Below are 20,700 nucleotides of genomic sequence, written 5' to 3'. Positions count from 1 at the left end.
GCCTCCTAGCATATTGCAAGTTGTTTTCTCACTTCATGGTTTCTGAGCTCAAATAAAAAACTTCTTGATCAAGACAGCGTCATGTAGAGCTAGAATTGCCATAGGAGAACTTTGCAACAACATAATGAGGTACTGAGCCGTTAAAAAACTGAGCTTTTAATTACCTTCTTGACGAGTCTGGATGTTGACACCACTACTTTCTGTACAACTATCAGATGTACATGCTGTTACTGTCACTCCATAATTGCTGTATGGTATCACACCAGTAATGTTACCTGCATTCCAATATAAATATAAGTTAGTGCTTCATGAGACAGTACCATGCTGTGTATCCAAATAAAGATGATAAACGTTAAAAAGCTCCCTTTGACTAGTGTTTAAATATTCTGACTAAATCATTAAATGTCAATATCTGATAAATTTACAGAACATTGTGAACAGAAAGCCACATAGGGTGTTCTAAGACTATGAGGAAAACTAGCCTGCAGGAACAGATGTTTGATCTCAGTTGAAAGAACAGTATAAGATAAAGACATTGACAGAACTTTTTGTGACACTATGAATGCTTTGGTAAAGTGTTTCACTGCAGGCAGTTTAAGGTACTGATAGAGGACACTGTACTGTCAGATTGATGCAGAAACATTGTCACTGTATTCAAATATTCAAAACCAACAAGGCCTACCTGTATATTCAACTTGTGATGTGTCTGTATAGATAGATGTAACCGGATCAAGGACTGGGTTATCTAAGTTGTACGCTGTCAAAACATAGTGAGTTATAACTCCAGTATTGCCACTGGGTTGTTGCCAATTCACAGTAATTACATATCCTGATACAGACTGAGGATCCGTCGGTGCTGACAAACCGGTTGGTGCTGTAACAATTAAACAATAAATAGTCTTTTTGAAGAATTAAATTGGTAAATTGATCAAAGAATGGTTTCATACCTTGAATACTTTACACATTGTGTGCCGATACAAAAATTATGAGTACACCAGTCACCCACTCTTGATACTTTTAAGAAGAAGATCAATACTTTTTTGTTTAGTAGAGCATGCTGACAACAACTCTGAAACTTCAAAGCAACACTGAACATGACTGCCTTTTGGAGTTTCGCACTACACAAATCCATTTGAGCGATTGACTGACTGATTGATTGATTGATTGGTTGATTGATTGATTGGTTGATTGATTGATTGATTGATTGATTGAGCGATTGACTGACTGATTGATTGATTGATTGATTGATTGAATACAGCCAGCAGAAGTTCCTGACAACATATTGAGTCTGACACGTATCCATGGAATCAAACTGCCCTTTATAACTTATAGAAAATAGATTTACTGTACCAACCATGCACAAGTGAAAAAGTAAAACTAGACAGCAAGAAACACTTGATATGAGTCAGTGTACAATTGAAGACTGACACTTTATGATCAAAGACAAAGGATCAAAATATCTTAGTTTGTGACAAGAATGGAAAGTGTTGTTTTGATTCACAAATTATTAAGAACAACCAAAGAAATAAAACCCTGTCAAGAAATGGGAATAAAATAGGATTAATATTTTACCATGACAACAGCTTATTGACAGAAGTCACTTTCATTTCTTCTTTGCATTACATCAAGTGCAGAGAGACATAAAAGCTCTTACCTCCTTCCTTAGTCCTACCAACTGCCCACTCACTGATGCTGCTACCTTGAATGTTACTTGAAATAACTCGATAAATGTACTCTATAAAAAAAGAAAAGACAAGTGAGGGTTTCTGATTCTTGATAATAGCTTCATACAAGCCTTGATCTTCTAAGGTTGTCAAAGGACATTTGGATGATCTGGTCATAGCTTTCACTGCTAATTTATGGTGTATTCGTCTGCTATGTACAGGACATTAAAGCTTACAGTATCATTGACATGATCTGTAACATGACCTATGTCATCATGAACATGAAAAGTTTTGTAAATGTAGCTCTCTACCACATGACTTCAACACTATCTCTCAGCAAGCAGAACGGTCTTTATAGGATCACATTGGCAAACACATCAGATGAGGAACACTTACCCTGGGAAACATTGAGAAGAAAAGTGAGAAATTCTTGAAATTTATTCATCGGATGTTTCAGTCCTTTATAATTTACTTTCCTGAAAAAGTATTTATTTAAAGCACAGCATGCAACATGATGGCCAGAGTGATGTGGTGGGGGGGGGGGGGGGGGGGGGGGGGGGGGGGGGGGGGGGGGGGGGGGGGGGAGGGGAGGGAAGGAGATACTTACCAGTGTACACTTCCAATCCCATATCATAAAATGAAAGCTCCATTCCTTCATAGATGACAGCAATCTGTGGTGTCATGCATGATGATGATGATGTAACGGTGGGTGGACAACCGTCCAAATTTACATTGATTATATCAGTTACTTGATTCAAGAAATCAATTGTTGAGCCGCTGTTTATACGTAGGTTTCTCATACAGCCACCAAATCCTAAGGAAAAACAGAATTTCACATCAGAGAATGCTAACAGAATACTGTAACAATTGTACGATGCATTTATCCCTCTTTATTTTTCAAGAGTTAAGCAAAAGTAACGCTACATTTACTGCATAGAATGAATGAGCAGAAATCTTACAGCATTCCAACTCATTCAAATATTCTCATATAGCAGGCTGATAAACATTGGTTAACTATTTGTTTGACATTGAATCTTATGAAACTACAAAACACATGATTGAGTAATGCTGAATATTACTGATAAGCTATGTTACTATGGTTACAATGTAACAGAATCAAATGTGTAAGATTATCTAAGTGCTCTGCTACTGTTGATCACTGCTGCTGATATGACTTGGTTACAAGGTACTGGACCTTGAGATGTAGCCTGTATAAAGCTGCAACACAACATGCACAATATGTCATGGTTCATTGATCATTGTATAAAACACACAAATTGATACACATATGTATGTAACAGTATTTTCATGTCTTTACACAAACTTTAAACGAGATTTGTTCACACTTCTGCCCAATGGTTCTTGATGTGAAAAATGGCCTCCTCATTTAGTTTCCCCCTGATTTCATCTGCAGAGACTAAAAACACCATAGTTTTACACACCTGGTTGTACTGTCACACCGGCATTGGCCAAAATTCTGGCAGAATCTGATTGCTGTGCCACGCCACCAACATATAATTCTGACAGTATTTGTAAGTAACCAGTATTGACATTGTTCACTTGGCTTGGTCCATTCAATACACTGATTGACATCTGATTTTGTGTTTTACTCAAAGTTACAGTGTTCCACTGCCCATTACACAGACTTCCATCAGTAACTTGTAAAGTAATCATCGATGGAACACCGCTGCCTGAGTACATCTGCCACTGTCAAGACACCAAGTTAAAATTATGCTTTTTAAATCACCACTGTCATGTTTGCAGATAAATGTACATCACTTATTGATATATCTTTTCCATGTATACAAATTACAAATTTTAAATCTCTTAGCAATCAGTTTCTGCTACTGATATATCACATGGTAGTTCTATATGGTGCACATGTAAGTCCTTTAATAGACTTCCCACCATAAGTGACCTTTGGAAACAATGTGATCTACCTACTGAGCATTCACCAGACACCATGTTATCATATTAGTTACTGAACATCATTTGTCACATATTTGGAGAATGAAAAATTGCTAAATTCGATCTTTTTAGCGAAAAACTGATTCTTCAGGTGGCAAAAGTTAGCAACTATGTTCTGGTAATGTATGAGTCTTATTAAATAACATTGCCCTACCACAAATAAAATTAAATGTTGGAAATGTTGTTCGATGAGAAAGTCTTACAATTTTTAATAGTGTTCTTGTTTATGTTTTTATCATAAAGTAATACTTACTCTTATACTGCCTTGAATCAATTCACAGAGCATGAATGAACCACTAGTGCCTGTACTGGCCAGTAATGTGCCTGAGTTATGCTCAGTTCGGAAATCAAACATAACTGAGAAACTTAATCCCCCAGTAAATACACCCTGTGGTAATGCAGCATACCCTGCAATAAACACCATGTATCTGTGTTAGAAAGTCAATGGTTAGCAATCATTATGCTTTATTTGCATCACAGATTTTTTTGTTGTAAAAATTTAATGACATGAACTCTGAACTGTGATGTACTTGGAAACCTGCCTCAACTTGGGAAAGGAAGAATTTCTGATAAGTTTTTGTCATGTTCAAATTTTCTATATTACGGGTAATGATTGTGGGATGCTTTGCTCTCTTTAAAAACTGATTCAATCATGACAGTTATCCTAACAAAACTAGCTTAGTAATATTTCATGACACTATGACACTATATTGGTTTGAAAGAGTTACATCTGTCCTACCTCGGCCAAGAAACTGAACACCATTCTGTAATTGAGTTGGACATCCCTCCATGGTTGGAAAGACATGAGAACTTGACACAGCAGCATTCCAGTCCAAATCCTCCCACACTTCTGTCGGCAAATGTTGTTTCTCAATTCTAACATTTCTCATACAGCCTAGGAAACCTTGACGGATGACTTCAGTGTTACCAGAATCTGATCTAATTATTGCAAAACCATCTGGTAGACCACCAACATATACACCTGTTGTTTCACCAATGACCTGGGATGAAGTTGGTGACACTCCAGATCCTAAATTAATAACAAGTACCAGTATACAAACATTAAATCTCACTAAAAATTTGTTTCTGTTATGAGGAAAGTTAAAATAATTCTTGACAATTTATTTGTTGACTGGACAACATTCACTGACAGATATGCTGTGCATGTAAACTAACTCTGCAGTCACAACAGCAATGATGACAAAGAACCACCAAAAGGAGCAATCATTGCAACTGCAGTCAATGAATCTACTCTTAAAATGCTTCATAAAGTAACCATAGCATTAGTGCCCAAACAGTGTAGAGAAAGGAAATAATAAAAATAAGTGAACATTTCTGAAGAGACTTAAAACTATTTATATTTGAGCAACTTGGATTTTCTGTATGAAATCATCCATTTATGCATCATAAATGTGCTGTAGGTTACATGGCAACTGTAATGCATTTACTTCTAGATGCTGTTTTATTTTCCCAAGGTGTAACAATTCACAACAACCAGCTTGAATTATTGAGGGCCAGACCAATATTTAATGATCTTCCATTAAAACTACCTCCAACAAGTTTTAAATGATTTTATAAGTTATCCATTCAATGCCTATCAGTATTCCATGATTTGATAAGTTATCCATTCAATGCCTATCAGTATTCCATGATTTGATAAGTTATCCATTCATCAAAATATAGGCTCTTAGGCTGAGTCTTTTTGAATTCCAGTTTTCATATTTTTGAAGTGTTTCAGGCATAAATCAGATGCTTCACAACATACAAGTTAAAACTAGAAAAAGATCAATGTAAAATAAATGACAAATAGATTTTCTACCTTACCTGTGTAAATTCCATCCACAGTAATGGTTCCATAGTTGCCAGTACGCAATGCCTTGATACTGTGCCATTCACCATCATCATACAGCTTACCATTGTCATTGATGGTTGTTATGGCAACAGCACCACCTTGGGGATCAAATAAGAACCATGGGCGTCCATCTCTAAGCTGCAGTACAATATATTCTTCTTGCTGGCCATCAGAGACAGCAAATAGCAACAGTGCATCTAGTGGAGCTTGACCAATTCTTGTTCTTTGAGTTTTAAACTCAAGTTCAATTCCTATTGAATCAAATCACAATGAAAGCATAAGTATTCAAAATGGAAGTGGGTACAAAGGTTCAAGCTGATATATATATATATTATAAGGATTGTATGCATAACATTTTCATAAAATTGAAATCTAGGTATTAAAAACACAATACATTTTGTTAAGCAATCACTTCCCGGTGATTATTATTTCAAATCAGAAAATAAGTCTTGAAAAAGGTCAACATGTTACTGATCAAAATTCAAATATTAAGATCTTATTGAAGAACTTCAAGTAATTTGAAACCAATTTCTGTCTCATCTTTAACACTGTTACATTTCGGTATAACCTTATTGTTTTGTGTTGTATGGTAAGATCTCTGTGAAAGCAGAGTAGCTGAGAAGTTTTTACTTACCAGTGTATGATGATGATGGAACTGTATCACTTTGGAAAAAGTAGTAACCAGCTCCTGGAAATCTTCTCCCTGCAGTGACTCTAGGGGGCGGTGTGCTGAATGATGCCATAGTACGTTGTAATTTGTAACTTGGTGCTGGTCCATTCAGATCTTCAGGAGCAGTCCATTCAACAAACATCACAGTAGAATTGAAACCTTCAACTGTTGGAGCAGGTTGTTCACTTGGTGCTGATAAGATAAATTTATGATTTTCAATCAGTTATCCACTGGTATTTAAACTGAAGCCCAATACTGGCAGCACTTACTGCTTTCATAAGTACCCACTAATCCACTAATGTTTGACATCAAAAGTTTGTGACAGTATAACTTCTTCGGTTGAATGTTGCCCAAGTACTGTATTACAAATTATAGTACTTTTTGTGAGTTTGAGTTGTTCAGATTATAACATCATGCTTTCATTTGATAAGCAATGATTTTGAAGTCTTGCATACCAAATTTGAAAGCTACCAGATAAGAGCTTTAGTAAAGATGATTTGGCCAAAAATGAGAAATTTGCCCTGAAAGCCATCAGTCAGGGGGATTTGGAAAAGAAACCTGTGAAAATCAGTCCAATAGTCTACAAGTTTTGTGCAAATTTCATCATTTGAACAAATGAGTTGTTATATGTTCCCTATTTAACAAATCTGAAGTGTGGCCGATGAGTATTTTGCATGCATTCATGCCATATGTGAAATTTTATGAGGTAAATTAATTTGATTTTGATATGAAGGAATTATAGTATGTCTGATACTCACCAGCAGGTAAAGTTTGTCCCTTTGATGTTGGACTATTGACACAAGCTACTGTGTTACAAGCCTCAATGTAGAATTCATGCTCACTGTAAGCTTCAAATCCATCAGCAATGTAATAAAATTCACTTCCAGATGCGCTGTATAACAACTTGAATACAAAGACATTTCAAATTGGTGAATTACCTTTGCAAGCAAGTGATAAACTATTGAATGTGCATTTAGTTCAGAAAATCATAGGCCCATACCCTTTTCATCAGTTTTTGGGCATTTACTGTTATTTGTATGTGATATTGTCACAGTGTATTTATCACATTTAAACCAGAATTGACACATCATGGACCAATGCGCTTTAGTGTCCTACAACTTACCTGTGCATACTGAGGTGGTGCAAATGGATCATCACTCTCTCTCAAGACATACACATTATACACTGTGATTTCACCTTGACTTTGGTCACTGCTTGGTTTTTGCCAGGTCACATTGAGAGCACTACTTGACACAGGATTGATGACAGGAGCTGGCATTGACAGTGGTGCTGTAACAGACAGGGAGAAATGAACAGAGACTGTGAGAATAGCTTTAATGTTTTTATGAAACAATGCCATATGGAGAAGGAATGCTTTAAAAGGTTCAAACATTTCTGCACCTACTGGGCAAAGTTTATGAACTGAAAGATAAAATTTTTCAAAATTTATTGGTACTCTAAACATACATGAAGTCTGACATTTCACTGCATTGAACTCTTACCTGCTTCCAAAGTCCTGGCTGAAATCCAACTGCTCTCTGTTGTTCCTGCACTGTTCCTAGAGGTCACCTTGAATTCATAGACAGTGTAGGGATCAAGGTTTGTTGCTGTAAAGTTGGTTGCTGGTGGTGCTATAGGGTCTTCTAACGGTGTCACAGTTGGTCTGGGATTGTACCATCCAGCTGGGAAGTACAAGCGTGTCTCTTGTGGATCTCGAATTCCATTAGAATCTGGCAGACCTCTCATGAACAACTCATAGTGGGTGATGATACCTGTAGAATATCAGTGATTTCACTTAATCAGTTGGAGCATTTATAACAATAATGATCTCTTTCTATGATAACAGTACTTTATTAACAAAACTGATGTTGATACAACAATCAATTTAAGGAACAGGTCAACATTTATTGGTTACACAAGCCTACTTCATTATCATCTCTACATTTAAAGATATTTTTCAGCAAAAGTTGAATATAGTACCACCGCCACAAATAATTAAAACCATTCAAACTACAGCCACTAGAATGTTCTAGGGCCTACAAGTAAAGTTGAACTTTTCTGTTGTGGCTGACTTGATACTGAAAACAAGTTTCTGAACAAGGAAAATGAGAACTTACCATTTGGTAGTAACGGTGGTTGCCATGACAAATAGATCTGAGTTGAACTCAGTGGCACTGCTGAGGGTGGTGATTGCATCTCTGGGGGAGCTTCAGGGGTAATGACAATGACTGGATTGTTGGTACCACACCCACTGTCAGTGCAGACTTTCAGTGTAAATGTATAGTTGGTAAATGGCACCAGGTTTGTGACTTGCGTGAAAGTGTTTAAGCCGGTGTAATGTATGGTTGGTGGATCAGGTTGACTCACCGATACTGATGTTAACTGATATTGTGTGATGGTACTCTTTACATCTGCGAAAAGCAATGGAATGAAATGTTGAAATTCACTGGATGATGGACACTCTGAAATTTTTGACATGTTACTTCTGCTGCAAGTTTTGATATGAAATACTTAACATGGCAACAATGAAATATCCAACACATATGCTTGAAATGAAATGATGTGGTGTAAAATGCTATGTAATCCTTCTTGTTGAAGACTTCATATTTCACCAACGGTTTATTTTTCCCAATGTAGCTGCAGAAAAGAAAGTTCATACACAACCATAAAACAGCATACAATATTAATAATGCATAAACAGTTGGAGTAGCTTTGGTACACAGTAAAGAACGTTGAGTGAAGTAAATTCAAAATTTTGTTCAGTGATCAAGTTATCTGTAATTGACAAGCTATACCATACATTACTGTTGGGTATGAGACATAAGTTTACATATAAACCAGCATTTTGGCTGGTAACACAGAAATTATCAAACAGAAATCCAGTATGTTCAAATCTTCAGTCTCTCACAAACAACCAATGTTTCCAGATTCACAGACCTTTGATTTTTCACAGGTACATTTCATTGCCCTCCATATCAACTATCACCCTGTCCACATAACACAAAATCTTTGGTGACCAAAACTGCTATCCTAAATATATACCATGACTGATGGCAAAAGCCATGCGTGACTCTGACATCAGGACTTTGCAGAAATCATGTGACAAAGTGTTACTGAAATATGTTATCTTCATGTCACTCCCTGCATATAATACAGGCTAACAGAAAGTCATTTTTTGAAGGGGAAACACTAGCATGGCCATGACCAAAATTTAAATTGCCTGGAAATGCTAAACATTTCGTGTTTCCATGGATATTCCAGAATAAATTCTGAAACTGATTGAGTTTGATAATATCAATAAATAAGAAAAATATACAGTCATGTACATATTCAGGGGTATGCAAACTGTTACAACAGACATCATAAAGATTATTTTACATATTCAAGATGATCTGCACAGAATAAACCCTGCCTCTAATGCAGCAATGATACAAAAGTGATAAAGGTATGAGAGTAATAGTACCATTACAAGAACAAAGACAACACTTGTATATGTGAATATCTGTGCATACTTACCTTGAGGTTTTGACCAGGTGAAAAACACTGATCGTGGTCCAATATTACCAACAAGAAGGACATCAAATTCACTTGGTATGTTATCTGGTGTTCTGGCTGTTACTGGTGGACTCACTGTTGTTCCAGCTGAGTTAGCAGACATGATGAAATATGTATACTGGGTGAAAGGCTGCAATGCATCATCTATGTATTCCTGTGTCACTGTAGAGTTTAATGTACAGGGTAGCAGTTGTTAAGTAACATTGCCACGTCAGATATGTTAGGATCAATGAATGTTTATGTTTTTTCGCAGGAAACAGCAATTCATTTAATGTGAGTTGATATTTGAAGGTCTGTGTTAGATGGTCTGTATGCAAGAATTGGGCCTATCTTATATTTTCCAAGTAAAATCATTTGTCCTCATTAAATCTAAATAAATAAAAGAGGTACGGGTGGTATTGTCCTAGAAGTGAATGTCATTACAGTAACCATGGTAATACCGTATTTATTGCAAAAGAAAAGACTGTCTACTGAATGATGTTGGTCTATCTCGAACAACAGAGTTTCATTTTAAACCTGCCGGAAAAACTGAAAGCTTTCAAACTATGCCTGATAAAATGAGGCCATTGTGGGTATCATAGTGCATGTTTTAGAAAGCTATGCACAAATGAAAACATGACACTTGTTGATCTATACATGAATATTATCTTACCTAATGGGTCACCATTAGTTATACCTTGGAAGATCAAAACACTATCTCTGTAGACACCATACCATAATATTGCACCATTTGGATCATCAGGTGCTTCCCAGGTTAGTTTAATTGATGTAGAGCTCAGTGCTTCCCATCTTGGTGCCGGTTGCTGAGACGGTGCTGTCAACGGAAAATGTTGGATTATGGTGACATGCCATTTTCTGTCATTAGAAGTATGACAAGTGTCTGTATGATCACTGAAGGAGTCTTGAGAAGAGATTGATATCCTGGATTACACAACCTGGCACCTAAGTACATGCCTAAAATAGTGAAATGGGTCTGACAAAAACCTTACACACATGCAATGCAATATACTGTGCATATGTAAATCATTTTATATTAAACATACTTTAACAATCAATTTGAGGAGGTTATTGCAAAGAGAATTGCAGATTTATCTATATACTTATTTTTTATATAAATTTTTGGTTACTTGTGATGTTGTCTACAATGGCATGCCATACAGTCACCAGTGCACATGCACAGATACTCATGACAGCTGTGCAGAACTTGAAAATGTAATTATTCATACTTCAAGGCACATGTAAGTATGCAAACCTTATTTGAGCTTTTAGTTAAAGAAATATCACTCTTCAAACACTTCAGGCCAAAGTTTCAATGTAGTGTAATAATAATATATTAGCAACAAACAACCCTTAGCGATAGGTTTTACATGTACCACAAGATTTTGACCAGTTTACAACATGTAAGCATGAATGATTTAGTAATGTGTATTACTGCCTGAATACATGAGTTTATGTGCCCAAGAGCAGGTGACAATTTGTCCAAAGCCAGAAGGGCGAATTGTCTCCTGCGGTGAGGGCACATAAACCCATGTATTGAGGCAATAATATTTTTATTACGTTCCTCTTCACAGTTAATGCTATATGACATTTAGTTACATGCAGGGCATTTTCAAACAGTTTTATCATTATTGACAGGCATCAAACAGATTTTAACAAAAGTCAAAATAGCTGTGCACGCAAGGATATTTTACATCGAGCGTTAAGCGTCTACTTTGACGTCAAAAACATCAAAGGGCTTCACTGCACCGGGTAACCTGGAAACGGTCAGTACATCGTTAACAGGCCCGCTAACTCCCCAGATGTTCCTATTCAAATCAATGCACTGATTTACACTCACATCAAGGCGTGTAATAATAAGTCATGTACAACTGCGACTGAATAAATTTCATTATTATTTTGTCACCTCTTTTAAAACATACTAAAGTTCTCGAAATACATAATTTTAAACAGAATTTACATTTGTATAAGTAGCCTTATATCTTTGAAAGACTAATCAAATAATAAAGGGACTCTGTATGTCAACTTTATAACATTTGCAATAAACAGCTTGGACAACTTAAATTTCTAAAACACTGTTGTTTATAACCTGAAGTCCAATGAAGTTGTGCACAAATGTGTGAGCAACATCAGTGACATACTCAATGAGAGAATTGTTTCCGTTGTCAGTTGTTTGATTGTTGATTTATAAAAAAATGTTATACATAAAGGGATTGAGGTTGTGAGATATATCAGTCATTCTTCAGTGATAAGATGTATCAGCAAAATTTGAAAGAATTCTATTTATTACTAAATTCACATGGCATCATCCTCAATACTTACTTCTAGTACAGCCATAAGGATTGGCAATATCAAGATTGCTGCTTCCAGGAGTGCATGTATCACATTTGTCACCCATTACATACAGCTTACATTGACATACTCCAGTATTCTGATCACAGCTTGTATCAAGACTTCCAGCTTCATTACAGTTACACTGCGTACACCTGTAAATATTACAAAAAATAGAGAACAGAAAAATGGATTACCCTACAGTGCTTAGTTACAGAATTATTTGAAAAGCCAAAATGAATGGAAAGCAAACAAATTTGACTAATGTTTCAATCAGATGGCTGTTACTTTGGTAGATTTTGACCCAATGGAAACCAGACAATGGATTAACAGATGCAATGTACTCTGGTATGAAATGGTGACACTCCAAGCGTTAAGCTGTGCAAATAATTGACATTGTCTCAAGTGATGAGAAACATCATTAGGATATCAGTATTGGAAAACAGAAAAGGAATTGCAACAATAAAGTTTGAGTCATAGTATGGCCAATGTTTCTTGACCAGTTTTTGCCATTTGTTATAGATTAAATGATATTTCATCATCGGCAAACTTTCTACAATGTGCCAAAATCTAAGCTTGAGAGAACAACTCTATAATGCAATAATGCAATGCAATGCAATAAATCCCTGGAGAAGGCATGCAACATTGGGAATCATTCTCAATAATTCTTGAAACTTAGAAAATATTTCAAACAATTTAAATAACACAAAATTTCCTAATTACTTTACAGTTAAAGATAATCTTGTATTCAGTAGACCATCAACATTTCCATCATTGTGATTGTCACATTAAGATCTGATTTAATGGTTTAAAACATTACAGCCTGTCCACAGATTCCGCATATTATGTAAATTATCTTCTCCTTCACAATGTGACACAGCAATGAAAGTCTTGACAGTGGAGAATACTTACATGCCTGTTGCAGCATTGAAATTGTAGTAGCCATCCATACATGTACTACACTGTCTACCAGTCACTCCTGCATTGTTACCTTTACATTGACATTGACCAGATACTGAATTACAAACAGTACCAAACAAACTACCCATTGGATGACAATCACATAACAAACACCCACGAATATTAGTACCTGGTAGATAATAGCCTGAAAAAAATAACAGATGTAATAAAATGATAATCATGTATAGAGAGTTCCAAAAAGGATAAATTTTTGAAGACAATGAAACCATAAACTATAAGACAATAAAATGTAGCATTATTGGTATTGTATTACAAGTATACACTTGGAACTGGTTATCAATCCAATAACTGTGTTTTATGATTGGGTCAAACTTCTGGCACCAACTATGTTATTCAAGTCCTCTATGATCAAAATAACTTCTTATGTTAGAAGCACAATGGTATAGATTTGATGCTGGAATTAAGATTCAAGAAATTCTTCTATTGACTTGTGAATTCTAAAATCTCATTATGAACGCAGTGGATTTAGAATACCAGCTATTTCTAATTCAATTCAATAGCAACTGGAGCAAGTGTACACAGTGACTATGACTTTCAATATTGCAGGATGTGCAGGATAAATCAAATCTTGGTAAACACTGACTGAAATGTTGTCACACGGTACAAGCAAACGAATAATCCTTTGACTCAAAGGTTCCTAAACAAGAAATGAAGATTTACACTTAGGCATATAAGTTCAGTACCATCAATTTAAAAAACAGATTACAGCAACTTGAACTCTAAGTGTCCTGATAAGTATAAATGTTTAATGTATAATTCTGATCATACCAAAAGGTGGGAAGTGGTTTGCCAAAATCATAGGGCCAGGGATTAACTCACCAACATTACAGCTATCACATGTTCTGCCAGTTCTCCCAGTCAAACAAGTACATTGTCCAGTGTTTTGATCACATCCCAAGTCAATGGATCCTAGCTGATCTCCATAAAGAGTACCTTGAAAATAAGGAAGCATGAACACACAATAATCTTTCCGTGTATTAACATTAATTAAAGTCTGGCTCTGAGCCATTGGTAATCTGCAGCAAGTTAGAAGTGCTTGGCAAACACACATAGGCTTGTCATGAAGACTACATGACTTGCTCCTGAATAATAAAATCTCTGATTTATATTTGAATTTTATAGAACATAAGGATGTGATATTTATCATCATAAATATTAGAGACATACATGCAAAGGTTTGCATTGATAAATCAAAAGGTTTCGGTTGAAGAGAAAAACAGTAAATAATAGTTGAGGAATACTTACCAGATGCATCACAGTTACAAGGTTGACAGCCATCAGGGTTTGTAGCACTTAATCCCCAACTGTTACCTTGACATTGATTGCATGTAATGCCCTGGACCAATGATTTACACTGACATTGACCTGTAGATTTATCACAGATGGATGAAGCAGCCAATGTTCCATCAGTGTTACAATCACATGGTGTACAGCCATCTGAATTGACACCTTGAAGGTTATAGAATCCATCTTTGCATTCATTACATTGCATACCCTAATGATAGAAGAAAAACAAACCAAAGCTGTCAATTCCGATACATTGTACAAGTCCAGGAATACACATGAAAGTGATAAAGGACATATAAACTCTGATGCTAAAACTAGAGACTGGCATATTAACATGTGATAACCCAATAAATACAACATGGGGATGATATCATAAACTTTAACTGTATATGCAGATTTAGTTTACCAAATATTACGGAAACAAATTTTTTATCATGGCATGGAATAAAGCTGATTAGGAAGATTGTATTGAAATAGAGTTAAGTGGTGAAAGCTAATTAAACGCCTGAACCTTGTTTTCATGTTAAAATGGATAACAATATATGATTACATGATTGTTATCAGATAGCCACACATAATTGGGGAATTGTTTAAAAACATTAAAAGGCTCTACACAATGTTGTAAGTGTAGCATGAGTTCAAACGAGTGTCTAAAACTGATTATGGCAAATTTCAGTAGAGAATAATTTAGAAAGAGGAGAAAGACTAACTCATCCATTGTACTATAGATACCATCATTTCATGAAGACATAACACTAACAGTCAACAGATGTGATCAGTCTATGTGCAATCTGCATAATATCAGATTCAATTTGTGAAGTGCTAGAAGGTAACAAACCCAAGCATATTCCTGTCAAGCTGACAGCTGGTTTTGTATGTAATGCGTATTGCCAGAGAAAACATTACTTTTGAAAACTACTGATACAGTCATGTATGAGAAAACTTAGAGAAAACTTAGCCTCACACTATTGAAGACACAGTACATGAACAACAATGTCAATCATATGCTCAGCCTCTGGTTAGCTAAACTGATTTCAAATATTGATTGGGGTAGTATGAGCCTGGGCAGGTCAAAGTTCAAATCTACGTGCCTGGATACCTAATAGCATTATAAAATATGTCCATTTAATAGGACGGTTTCAACACAGCTCTGTGACTTGCAGCTGATGATTTTGTAAACAGCATTGACATCACATGATTGGATGGGATGGGATGGGATAGGATGGTGAAATATTATGGCTCACTACTACTGGTATACTGTTAGTTTAAAAAGACAGGCATGAATAATTTTGGAAGTTTTAAAAACATACCTGTACATTAGGTTTGCAAATACACTGTCCAGTGATTTGATTGCAAGTTGTTCCCGGTAAAGAGCCACTAGAATCACATTGACACTGCTTACAACCAGAGCTATCTAAACCATAGTAGTTATCCTGACACATGTTACACAACATTCCCATGGTTGTAGGTTGACATTGACATTGGCCAGTTAATGGATCACAGTAAGGACTTGATGAACCAAAGGGATCACAATTACACGGATCACATCCAAGTGCATTACTTGCATCTAAGTTTTTGTAACCATAGTTACAGCGATCACATGTCAAACCTGAAACAGAAAAAAAATGTGAATTTGTAAAATTGAAGGACAGAATCTACCAAGACTGAGACTGATGTGAAGTTTCCATACATGAACAAATCTTACAAAGAAACTTACAGCACGGACTGTTACTCTGTGTCCTTGTTGAGTGGAACCCTTACTTTTTTAAATGGAAGGTTCCACTTTAATTGCTCACATGAATAAATAGAAAGGTCTGTATGTTCTATCTATTATTTCATGTCAAAGGGGTTAGCTTTTAGTGATTGTTAGTGCAATGCTTCAGTAGAGGAAACCATTACTGAGATTGTACTGGACTCTATTGTATACTTCTACTATCTTATAAACCTGCTTATTATAATCCATATACTGAATGAAAAGTTACAAGACACAGCACCTTAATTTGTTGAGTTTAACCCTTTGAACCCAGCTCGGACATAAATGTCCGATGACATCATAGAGTACCAGGGGGTCAGGGTGCAAAGGGTACAATACGAAAGTTATTGCAAAGACTGTCAAAAGTTGGAACTCCCATAGGCTAAACCATGAAATGTATTTACATTTGAACTCCAAAACAACTTTCATATTTTCTGGGATTACCTATGACATTAGTCTTGCAGACACAGTCACCAGTGCTCTGATCACAGGAAGATGCACTTCCAATGGAACCAGCAGGATTACAGCTACACAATTCACAACCATCTGGATTGGAAGCTTGTAAATTATAATATCCAGCAGAACATGTATCACATTGACGTCCAATGACATTGGCTTTACATCTACACTGACCTCCAACCTGAAAATATTAAAAAACATTCAAACTGTTTACGTGTATTTCTTACTTTTGTCATCCAGCTTCATATTATCAATCTTCAAAAGCTGATAATTGTGATCTGAAGTGCACATGGTCGGGATAAATATTAGGATAAGTTTTGATATCAAAACCACATACTACCTTGTTAAATAATAATAATAATAATGGGTTCTTATATAGTGCACATATACACAAATACATGTGCTCAAGGTGCTTTACAATTATTATTATCCCTGGTCACTGGACCTAATATGATGCCACTCAACTCCCTGGGGAGCAAACAACAGCTCACATGTGCAGCCAATAAGCGCAGCAGAGCTAAACGCACACATTACAACCACTGTCCTACCAGGTACCCATCACTCCTGGGTGGGGAGAAGCAATGAGGAATAAAGTGCCTTGCTCAAGGACACAACACCATGGCCATACCAGGGCTCGAACTCACCATCCTGTGATCGTGAGTCCACTGCTCTAGCCACTGGCCCATGATGCCTCCTCACATGGTTAAGACTTGTCAGACACTTCTTCAGGCCATAAAATGATATATTGACTTGTTTAAAGACAATCAATGTCCCAACTTATCATATGCTACAAGAACATCAAGCTAGTCGCAAGTAGACAACCTGTTTAATCAGGAAATATGTTCATCTTTTTCCAGATTTCCAAATTGGGAGAGAGAATAGAGGTTTTGTTGATGATCTTACCTTGTCACAGTCAGATCCATCAATAACACCATCAGGGTTGCAATTGCATGGTGAGCACACATCAATAGCATCTAGAGATTTTCCAATTTCTCTGTAATATCCTTCTCTACATTGATCACAATTATTACCAGCCGTATTATGCTGACAACTGTCACATACACCTCCACCACCAAGGTTATGATCAGAGGGAAATTGATCTTCAGACTGGATGTATGTACAACTTGTAGCATGTCCATAACACTCACATGGTTTACAATTATAGGCATTGATTTGGTCACCATAGCGGAATGGTTTATCGTTGTACAGAGGTTGACATCGTTCACACTGAAAGTTAAAAAATGAGCATCGTTTGTGACATCTGATATTGAAATCATGGGTAAGTCATGTATGGCAAAGAATTATCAAAAGCAAAAACACTGCAGCTTTTCGTTATTTCATGGTGATGTCATTGAGTGATGTTTTCACAACAAAATTTTCACAGTCAGCTTGTAGAAGATATAGTCTAACATAAATGATTTGTTGCTGTTTTCAGTTTTCAAACAAAAGCTTCCTTAAAAATACAGTTATGCTTTCATATTTCCTTGATAAATTGTACAGCACAACAATATCCTTTTGAACAATGGACAATGTTACATACTGTATATGCAAGCTGTTACTGGGTGAATATCTCTTTAATATAGACTGAACCATTCAACTGCTGCTGTTGGTAAGTTTTATGTAGTTATATAAATTTTGTGAAAAATGTTTGTTACAGCATGAGATTTTATTTGTTCCTCAGCTTGTTGAAACCTTTGGGAAGATATCAACATGTTCATTGCTATCATGTATAGCAAAAATGCTAACATACAATGCATTTCTGCATGAAGCAGTGTATAATTTTACTGTGATAAAGAACACAGAAAGGAAGCATAACAAGCCATCTCTACATTCCTTATGTTGAAACATGATCACTGTTTGAATCACATTGCTCAGGAAATGTCTAAGTACACAAGCAGATGTCATGAAATCACTCTTCAAGTAGTTCTAATAATTCTGAATCAATCCCTGAATTCGAAGGAATCACAGCAAATGTGTGCCTGTTTCTTTATGTCTTGCTGTAATGATATTGAAGATTTCACAAATGCTTGAACTTACCATTAAACCTTCAGTGTAACTTTCTGGTAGACAGTCACAGCGATATGGATTTGACATCATGTCACATGTTGCCGCATGACCATGACAGTTGCACCTATTGTAAATGAAATTATAAATTATTATAATATCATTGTCAATACCAGAGTATTATGATTTGATATTCCACCATCAATTATAAAATATCAGAATTTCTCTACAGCTTATATTCTTGTTTGTCACCATTGTGGGTATCCATGGCGTTAATCCTGTGAAAATATTCTCAAAACAGTGATTTCTGAATTACTCACAGAAACATGATTGGTTAGGGAAATGGATGAATTACCTGGCACTAACTGTAACTTCTTCAATACCATAATAATTGTGTCTTGGAGCTGTAACATAGTAATGTCCCCTCAGCTGCAATCGTACCTGTGTTGCCTTTACAAATTCCAACAAATCTGGTGTGTTATAGAAATCATTGTACCCAGGCCTTCCTACTGGTTCTGGTGCTAACAACTGGAAAGTGATATTACCTTTGGAGTATGGGATTGGATTGTTGACATCTCTGTTGGTGTTAAAAACACAAAGTGTTGGTAAAAAAGCCAGCCAGTATTATTGACAACATAACTGTAAAGTTACAAGGATTATGAAATAGAAAATTAAAACTACAAGGACACTCATTTTCCGTTCTTCACTTGTTGAACTGTTTAAGACAAAACCATTAGCAACTATTGTGAGTTGATCATGATGTCACATGAGAATTACACTTGCAGAGGCATTAGTTGAAAGAAGATCATTATATAGTCCTGCACAAAATCAAACAGAATGAAATACTAGAATTTCTGTAAACGCTTTCAAAACCTAAGGGAAACTGAAACATGCTAGCAATCAATAGTTCCTTAGATTTTTAGGAAATAAGTACAAGTCAGCCATTGAGAGTGACAGATACACACTCACTGAGCAAAGAGACCTTCTCCAGAGAGTCTTTTACCAACCTCGATTCATCACATTGTCATAGATTCTTGAACTGTCATGGAAAATATGCCATACATTGTCAAAGTATATAGGAACGTTTAACAGAACGTTTATGAAAAATTCCATTTCTTACCCTTTAAACTGTAGACAGTTGACACTAGTAGAAGTTTGAAGTGGTCCATCATTTGGAAGTCCAAACTGTGTTGTACAGTCCTGTGCAAAATACTGCCAATCTTCCCACGGTAATGCATCAGTTTTTTTACGCTGGATGGATAATGATGTGGGCTGTGGACTGTAAAACTGCAGCACCACATAAAACACCTTACGGGTAAAATCAAAAGCAAAGCTTTCTATGAGTTTCAAGTAGTGAAATAGCTGTGACAGTGTTACCATGGAAACATGTGGAAATGGTCATGAATGCAAAAATTTAGCATCTTTACAAAACATAGATCAAAGTCTGAAACAGAATAGTTTTTCTTCTTGCACCTGACACAATCACTAACATTACAGTAATACATATATTTCAAAGATTCTTTTCCCTCCTTTATTAAAAATACGGCAGTGATGTTTGTATTGCTCACTGCAAAGCTTTCATTGTTTTATATTGTGATAACTGAAGAATGCACATTTCAACTACTTCCATGTTCAATATTATAAATGCTGCAGGTAGGTGACATTCTTTGCAATTTTTTAACAGCGAAGATTGAGAACTGTTTCCTTTTCTGTTGTTTTCTCTCTTATTTGGATCTTTTTGTGACATCAAGTCAGCCAGGGAAATCAAGTCAGCCAGGGAAATCAAGTCAGCCAGGGAAATCATTATGTTCACATACAGTACAAGTATGGTTTGCCATTGAATGCAGTTCATGTAAGATACACCACATGTACAGAAGATAGATCACACCATCATATTGAACAGTTTATCCTTGCTGTATTATGGTTTACAATTTCTAAACTGAGCCCCCTTTACTTGTTACAGCTACATTGTATGACAACTGATCTTTTAATAATTTTTTTAGTACTTTCATTCCACATATCCTCTATATTGTCTTGGTGTACTCCTAAAGCATGCTGAAGTATGCAATCTCTGTCTCACTAACAGAGTCAGTACATGAATAGCTAGCATTGTATTGGTGACAACTGAATTCATGTCCAAACATGACTTCAATTGTCAGCCATAACAATGCATGTTACA

General features: G+C 36.0%; 1 protein-coding gene across 1 annotated transcript in view; it reads right to left on the bottom strand.

Moving 5' to 3' along the window:
• Positions 1-20,700, bottom strand: part of LOC139148861 (usherin-like) — a 66,004-nt gene that overhangs the window by 36,873 nt on the left and 8,431 nt on the right. Inside the window, 25 exon segments of the mRNA XM_070720290.1 lie at positions 165-275; positions 683-874; positions 1,655-1,735; positions 2,272-2,478; positions 3,107-3,371; positions 3,886-4,040; positions 4,372-4,662; positions 5,457-5,735; positions 6,119-6,346; positions 6,913-7,057; positions 7,278-7,444; positions 7,657-7,926; positions 8,272-8,565; positions 9,671-9,871; positions 10,362-10,523; positions 12,029-12,192; positions 12,950-13,142; positions 13,838-13,951; positions 14,264-14,513; positions 15,616-15,914; positions 16,503-16,698; positions 17,421-17,744; positions 18,555-18,648; positions 18,877-19,098; positions 19,642-19,829. Coding sequence (XP_070576391.1) covers positions 165-275; positions 683-874; positions 1,655-1,735; positions 2,272-2,478; positions 3,107-3,371; positions 3,886-4,040; positions 4,372-4,662; positions 5,457-5,735; positions 6,119-6,346; positions 6,913-7,057; positions 7,278-7,444; positions 7,657-7,926; positions 8,272-8,565; positions 9,671-9,871; positions 10,362-10,523; positions 12,029-12,192; positions 12,950-13,142; positions 13,838-13,951; positions 14,264-14,513; positions 15,616-15,914; positions 16,503-16,698; positions 17,421-17,744; positions 18,555-18,648; positions 18,877-19,098; positions 19,642-19,829 — 5,092 coding nt within the window.

This window comes from Ptychodera flava, chromosome 14 (genome assembly GCF_041260155.1).
Source record: "Ptychodera flava strain L36383 chromosome 14, AS_Pfla_20210202, whole genome shotgun sequence".
Lineage (NCBI taxonomy): Eukaryota > Metazoa > Hemichordata > Enteropneusta > Ptychoderidae > Ptychodera > Ptychodera flava.
This window is presented reverse-complemented; position numbering and strand designations above follow the sequence as displayed.